The 7,842-nt window shown below is 37.9% G+C and overlaps 1 protein-coding gene across 1 annotated transcript; it reads right to left on the reverse strand.

Annotated features, from left to right (window-relative positions):
• Positions 1-1,009: 1,009 nt before the first annotated feature.
• Positions 1,010-7,560, reverse strand: LOC5570052 (39S ribosomal protein L2, mitochondrial). Its single transcript, XM_001658895.2, has 2 exons — positions 6,966-7,560; positions 1,010-1,477 (listed from the first exon to the last, which is right to left on the reverse strand). The coding sequence occupies exons 1-2, from the start codon at positions 7,438-7,440 to the stop codon at positions 1,059-1,061; spliced, it is 894 nt and encodes a 297-aa protein (XP_001658945.1). The 5' UTR covers positions 7,441-7,560; the 3' UTR covers positions 1,010-1,058.
• Positions 7,561-7,842: the final 282 nt, after the last annotated feature.

Raw genomic sequence — 7,842 nt, forward strand, 5'->3', positions numbered from 1 at the left:
GGAACGAGTAAGCAGTCAATGCAGTTCTTCAAAAACAGGGAGGGAATTCCATCAGGCCCTAGACACGTTGAAGCTTTTAGCTTACTTGATGCTTCTACAATGGATTCGTTGCTAACAGTCACATCGAGCACTACTAAACCGGTCAACCGAGTATTAACTGATGCTGATGTTATTTGCTGGTCTGACAGAGCTTCGTTAGATAAAGTGCTGGAGAATTTAGAAGCGAACATATTGCAGATGGCTCGTGGATCAGAGGTTACTGTATCGTTCCATTTCATCGAAGAAGGCAATCCGTACTCGTTTCGCTGTTTTTTAACATAATTCTGAAAATATTTTGGATTATTTTTAAGTCTTCGTTGTATGTCGGTCTGATACCGACGAAAACAGTCTCTACTTGCACATTTATATAAACTATTGAGTCTGACGTAATGGTCTCTTTGCTCCTGACTTTTATGTTTAGAATAGGGACGTTCCGATATTGCAAAGTGTCGATATTTTATTATCGAATCAAAGTATCGATACCACCGATATATTGAATCAAAATTGCGATATATCGGAATATCATATGATATATCTGAATGAAGCAAAATTCCTAAATCGCTTAGAGACTGCCGTTTAGTTTTGTTGGATTCGGAAAAAAAATCTTTGAATGCTCAATATTATTGGTATTTTGACCGATATGGAACACATTACAGTACAATTCGAATGGTACCGTGATTCGGGGGCATATTGACCACTGGGGTGAATTTGATCAGGTCGGTTCTAAATAGCATTTCCTTTCAAGGATGCCTAATATTACGCTGTCACTACAGACATTCCAGAAATGAAAAAATGCGGACAAACTTGCACCTTGTCACCTTTATTCATAAAGGAGAGGATCGATGAAGAGAAATCAATTATACGACTTACGCCGTTATTCCAGCATACGCCTAATATGTACCATCAGGTATCCGTCCAAGGTATAAGGAAGGATTTCTAGTTATTTCTATGAAATTGAAGTTATAAAAAGTACTTAAAACGAATTACATACGTTCAATGCATTTATTCAAATCCCTCGTTTACACTTTTACTGTAAAGGTAATAGGTTGTGCCGCAGGTTCTGATGGGGCCGCAATCACACGCATGGGCGGCAACTTACGAATCTTGCGCCCATGTCGACCGTCCTTTCTGTGCCATAATCCCGACCGGGGACGATTACCCAGCTCACGGTTCTTCTGGGCCGAACCAATCGGAGTTTTGTTGTGGTAGATGTTCGAAACACGTCCAACGGTAGCCATGCACGTTTGGTGGAAAGCAAATTCCTGCTTCGATGGAAGTTGCACCACTACCAGGTCACCAAACTTGCGCAGTATAGTTCCATAGGTTCCGGCCGAATGAATTAGATGACACTGCTGACCAGGGTATTTTTCCAAGCAGTGAATCTGCGTTCCGACCTGAAGTGCCCCTAGTGGGTATGCGTCTCCCTCGTTGGCACGCACTAAAATCAAGTTCAAAATTTAATTCAATCTTTGAGAAGCGTATTATTGAGATTATCACAAAAGGCCGAATACATTCTAGCCTACCACAAAAGGCCGAATGCACAGAAGGCCGAATCACAAAAGGCCAAATCACACAAGGCCGAATCACGCAAGGCCGAATCACAAAAAGCCAAATCACAGAATAAAGCTTGGATATGAAAAGAGGTTTTTACACTTATGTTGTACACAATACAACAGCGCGACTACTTAAGCATCAATTATAGAATTTATTTTAGGTGTGTCAGCTAAGAATAGACCAGCTGACACACCCAAAAAACACTAACCATACACTCTTATTCAGCCCATAAACGCATAATTGTCCCATGTGAATAGGAAATCCAGCAGACATGGGACTGATATGCTTTTATGGGCAGTATTCAGCTAGTAATGTTACTTGAGCACCTTGTCCCGCTTACCCTACTGTAAAAATGTCCATAATATTGTAGACAAATGTGCTGAATGTTTGTGGCTTTCACTAAAATTTATTTTAATATTTCGGCCTTTTGTGATTCGGCCTTTTTGTGATTCGGCCTTTTTGTGATTCGGCCTTTTTGTGATTCGGCCTGTTGTATGTTTCGGCCTTTTGTGATTTGGCCTTATGTGATTCGGCCTTTTGTTATTCGGTCTTTTGTGGTAGACCCGTATCATTTCACTCAAAAAGCCGTAAAGCACCAATTTTCGACGCAGCATTAGTTTTTGACCAATTCTTACGATTTTAGCCTACTTTGTATAGAAATACAAAAATTGGCACAGAATTTTTGTAGGACGAAAATTAGTGCTTTTCCTCTATAGTCAGACTCTACTTCATATTCGTACCAGGGCACTGTTTTATTTATATCAAGTTGGTAAAAAAAACTAACAAATAATATCAATACAGAGCTATAATAAGGGCCGCAGCCACGACAGAGGTGAAAAAACAACAACAATATAACCTGGTGAGATCGTATATAACCTATCTAACCTTTATAACCTTGTACCTTTTGAAACCGCTAAATACGTGCCAGGGTCGAAAATCTAATTTTCGGCTCAGGAAGTGTGGAATCGTTTCAGATATCCATTTGATATTTAGGTGTTTTCATGCGAAGCTTACTGTTAATGAAAATGACCTCAAACGCACACACAGCGTTGCCAACCTTCCAGACTTGTCTGGAATATTCCAGATTTTTGAGGTCCCATTTTACAAAAATCTGGAAGATCCAGATAATTTTTTTAATGAATTTGTAAGGTTTTGTAAATAATTTGTAAGGTTCTCCATATACGACGTTGACGATCCAGACTTTTCCAGACAAATTTTCAAATTCTTCCAGATTTTTGTCAAAATGACTTGGCTTCCCTGCGCACACAGCAATATTGTAAATATGTGCACCGAGAAAATATGAAATAAGATAAAGAATTATGTAAGATAAACAATTATGCAGTGGCGTCTCGTCCTAAGGTGCACTCGGTGCACTGCACAGTCAAAGATTTCAAACTAACAAATTAAATATATATATATTATAATTCTCAATACTCTCAATACTACCAACATTCATAATGTGTAGTTGCTTGAAAATGTTGTTTGATTTCTTCACCTTCAATTGGTGCATCGCCCTCAGTGAACAAACCGTTTGATTCTCCCCTTCATGGTCTTGCTCAACCAGCAATCGAAAACAGCAAAGTAAACAAGACAAACTGCATGCGTCTCCATCGTATTGCAGAGAATGTTCATTTCAGCCGTGCACTTTTTCTTGTGCACGAAAATAGCGTGTATGGACACAGCAGGAATGTGCATTTGTATTGGCATTTCTAGAGCAACAGTGGCGTTGTATAGGTAAAATCCGGTTCACTCCAATTTGTGCACCCAAGAGAGAAATTGCCCATGACGCTCGCATTGGTTTGCAAGAATTGAGAAAGCGCGCGCAACTGGCGTCACCACGTCTGCTGTTGGAAGAGAAAGCGTCAACGCCATACATGCTTTGTGTGTATGTATGTATGTTGCATGGAGCTTCCAGGTGTCGCGCGATAGTAGGCGCAATATTGATTGGAACCAAAACTAGATGTTATAAACATATTGGCCAAATTGATTATGTTTCATCTATTGATTACACACAATTTATGTGGCTTTGAATTGATTTATAAACTATGTGTGAATATAGTTTTTCTTGCTCAACAGACCGACAACTGATAAATTGCAGTTGGCGTAAAGTCGATTTCATCGTTCAACAGTCAGTCATCATTTCACTTAAAAGCTTTGATGTATCAACAAAAGTATACAAAGAGATGTACCAGCGCTGGACATCGTCAAAAAGCTAAGATACCGTGATACAATTGACAAGCTGTAAATAATAAGAATTATTATATAGCATAACAACGTTAGGAATAGTGAAAAGCCACGAAATCCACGGAATTTATCCTTCATCGCGAAACTTGGAAAATAACGCGTAAATAGTTGAATTCTGAAGGTTTATATGATAATCTCAGAAAAGTTCAGATGTTTGCTCATAAGAATGGTTTATTTATTCGTAAGCCGAGTATTATATACATAAATGTGCTAATCGTGATTCGGCCTGTTGTATGTTTCGGCCTTTTGTGATTTGGCCTTATGTGATTCGGCCTTTTGTTATTCGGTCTTTTGTGGTAGACCCGTATCATTTCACTCAAAAAGCCGTAAAGCACCAATTTTCGACGCAGCATTAGTTTTTGACCAATTCTTACGATTTTAGCCTACTTTGTATAGAAATACAAAAATTGGCACAGAATTTTTGTAGGACGAAAATTAGTGCTTTTCCTCTATAGTCAGACTCTACTTCATATTCGTACCAGGGCACTGTTTTATTTATATCAAGTTGGTAAAAAAAACTAACAAATAATATCAATACAGAGCTATAATAAGGGCCGCAGCCACGACAGAGGTGAAAAAACAACAACAATATAACCTGGTGAGATCGTATATAACCTATCTAACCTTTATAACCTTGTACCTTTTGAAACCGCTAAATACGTGCCAGGGTCGAAAATCTAATTTTCGGCTCAGGAAGTGTGGAATCGTTTCAGATATCCATTTGATATTTAGGTGTTTTCATGCGAAGCTTACTGTTAATGAAAATGACCTCAAACGCACACACAGCGTTGCCAACCTTCCAGACTTGTCTGGAATATTCCAGATTTTTGAGGTCCCATTTTACAAAAATCTGGAAGATCCAGATAATTTTTTTAATGAATTTGTAAGGTTTTGTAAATAATTTGTAAGGTTCTCCATATACGACGTTGACGATCCAGACTTTTCCAGACAAATTTTCAAATTCTTCCAGATTTTTGTCAAAATGACTTGGCTTCCCTGCGCACACAGCAATATTGTAAATATGTGCACCGAGAAAATATGAAATAAGATAAAGAATTATGTAAGATAAACAATTATGCAGTGGCGTCTCGTCCTAAGGTGCACTCGGTGCACTGCACAGTCAAAGATTTCAAACTAACAAATTAAATATATATATATTATAATTCTCAATACTCTCAATACTACCAACATTCATAATGTGTAGTTGCTTGAAAATGTTGTTTGATTTCTTCACCTTCAATTGGTGCATCGCCCTCAGTGAACAAACCGTTTGATTCTCCCCTTCATGGTCTTGCTCAACCAGCAATCGAAAACAGCAAAGTAAACAAGACAAACTGCATGCGTCTCCATCGTATTGCAGAGAATGTTCATTTCAGCCGTGCACTTTTTCTTGTGCACGAAAATAGCGTGTATGGACACAGCAGGAATGTGCATTTGTATTGGCATTTCTAGAGCAACAGTGGCGTTGTATAGGTAAAATCCGGTTCACTCCAATTTGTGCACCCAAGAGAGAAATTGCCCATGACGCTCGCATTGGTTTGCAAGAATTGAGAAAGCGCGCGCAACTGGCGTCACCACGTCTGCTGTTGGAAGAGAAAGCGTCAACGCCATACATGCTTTGTGTGTATGTATGTATGTTGCATGGAGCTTCCAGGTGTCGCGCGATAGTAGGCGCAATATTGATTGGAACCAAAACTAGATGTTATAAACATATTGGCCAAATTGATTATGTTTCATCTATTGATTACACACAATTTATGTGGCTTTGAATTGATTTATAAACTATGTGTGAATATAGTTTTTCTTGCTCAACAGACCGACAACTGATAAATTGCAGTTGGCGTAAAGTCGATTTCATCGTTCAACAGTCAGTCATCATTTCACTTAAAAGCTTTGATGTATCAACAAAAGTATACAAAGAGATGTACCAGCGCTGGACATCGTCAAAAAGCTAAGATACCGTGATACAATTGACAAGCTGTAAATAATAAGAATTATTATATAGCATAACAACGTTAGGAATAGTGAAAAGCCACGAAATCCACGGAATTTATCCTTCATCGCGAAACTTGGAAAATAACGCGTAAATAGTTGAATTCTGAAGGTTTATATGATAATCTCAGAAAAGTTCAGATGTTTGCTCATAAGAATGGTTTATTTATTCGTAAGCCGAGTATTATATACATAAATGTGCTAATCGTTTAGTTTCAAGTTAAACGTCTTTCTTCTTGCTTAAATTTTGTATTGATAATATGATATTAAACTTATTATCTCAGTTCGCAAAATACGAAAAATGCTTGAAATTTACGCATATAAAGGTCATTTTTACTGTAAATACACATTTTTATGTCAAATATTATCAAACTATGGGACCGCGATTAATACGCAAAATTTTTCTTTCATCGCCTTGGTACCAGCGAAATTTTGAGAATTTTCATTGTCCCTAAACATTGTATATTGGAATCATCCAAAATTCTTAAAACATACAACTAGTGATTGAAACGAAGAAAACAAACAAAAAATAGTTCCAATGAGCAACAAATATAATAGCTTCCAGACACTTCAAGATTGCATACAGTATTGGAAATTACATTTTAAGCTGAAATACATTTAAAAAAATCAATTGAAAAATTCGTATTCATAATTCAAAATAAACGGTTTGTGCGAGTCAGTGCACAGGTAATCAAATTCCTCACGGGACGCCTCTGCAATTATGTAAACAATTATTTCAACTCAAACCTCTCCGTCAATGTCATTTTTAAAGAAGACCTGTTCACAAAAATGTACTTAACTGTTAGTCTTTTTTTGGATTTTATAATAAACATCATTGAAGAAGTGGTAGAAGTTTTTTCATTTGTTTACTTTTAAGTTGCTGAAAATGTTGTCTAATACATATAGGCTATGTTATAAAGAACTTACAATGTTGTATGTTTGGAATTTTATAAGCGTAAATTTGTAATTGGGTCAATTTGAGATACAAATTTATGATTGTCAAATAATAATGTACATCCATGACCATTCTTAATAAACTATTGGAAATACAACATATTGGATATTTTTTTATTAACATGATATGAAAACAGAACCCTGTACGAATATGAAATTCAGACACTGTATAGTATACCAACCTGGAATCCTGGGGATGAATCTCGATGTTTTGATCAAATCTCCAGCCTTCATGTTTTCTGTGGCAATTATATACTTCAGTTCATCTCCTACGGCGACCAGCGCTACCTTCGCTGTTCGGCACCCGTCGTGGATCACGTCGATAACCTTTTCGATCTGTGGTGGTCCTTCCAGGGGCCCGTCGCGAACCCATTTTATCCAGTGATATTTATGCTTGATGCCACCGCCAATGCCTTTAGCAATGAGCCGTCCCGTGTCGGGATCTCGGCCGGCCAAATTGGTTACCTTCAGTGGTTCCACGGTGTATTGCTCCGGATAGTGGACGATTCTACGATAAGCTTTCCCCGTTCCCGGTTTAGGTTTATTCATCACCCGGGCTAAGCTCTCAGTGGAAATGTTCGATACTTTTATTGCACGCACATCATTGGCAATCGATTTGATTGCCAAATTTTGAAATAACCTGGCCAAAGACGCCATCCGGACTATTTTACCACCAATCAGCCTGTTTATGCAATCACGAAACTCCACTCACCAGACTGAGCTGTTTCAAAATCACGCACCGCAATGTTTACGGGTTTCAACTGTTTTGACATTTGGATCAAAGTTACTTATAAGAAAAGGTATGCGTTTGTGGTTCTGTGTTGAAATGACCCAGTAGTTTAGATCAATAGGTCCCTATAGGAGGGAGAAACCAATACAAAATTTCTCTACGTCACAGTGAGCCGAGATTTTGCTGTCACGAACTGTCACTGTGAGCCCGGATCTTAAACAATGGACAAACATGATAAAAGCGCGTAATTAGCTTAAGCATATTTTTGCATTTCATCAAAAGTAGCAAAAATCGAATTAGAATCAATTCATAGGTACACATTCAAAAGT

Source organism: Aedes aegypti, chromosome 3 (genome assembly GCF_002204515.2).
Source record: "Aedes aegypti strain LVP_AGWG chromosome 3, AaegL5.0 Primary Assembly, whole genome shotgun sequence".
NCBI classification, from domain to species: Eukaryota; Metazoa; Arthropoda; class Insecta; order Diptera; family Culicidae; genus Aedes; species Aedes aegypti.

Excerpts from the sequence above, each read along its gene's own strand:
- LOC5570052 (XM_001658895.2), bottom strand. The coding sequence starts at position 7,440 with ATGGCGTCTTTGGCCAGGTTATTTCAAAATTTGGCAATCAAATCGATT. Across the intron at positions 1,478-6,965 it reads ATTCATCCCCAGGATTCCAG|TGCGTGCCAACGAGGGAGAC; the intron begins GTTGGTATACTA and ends ACTTGATTTTAG.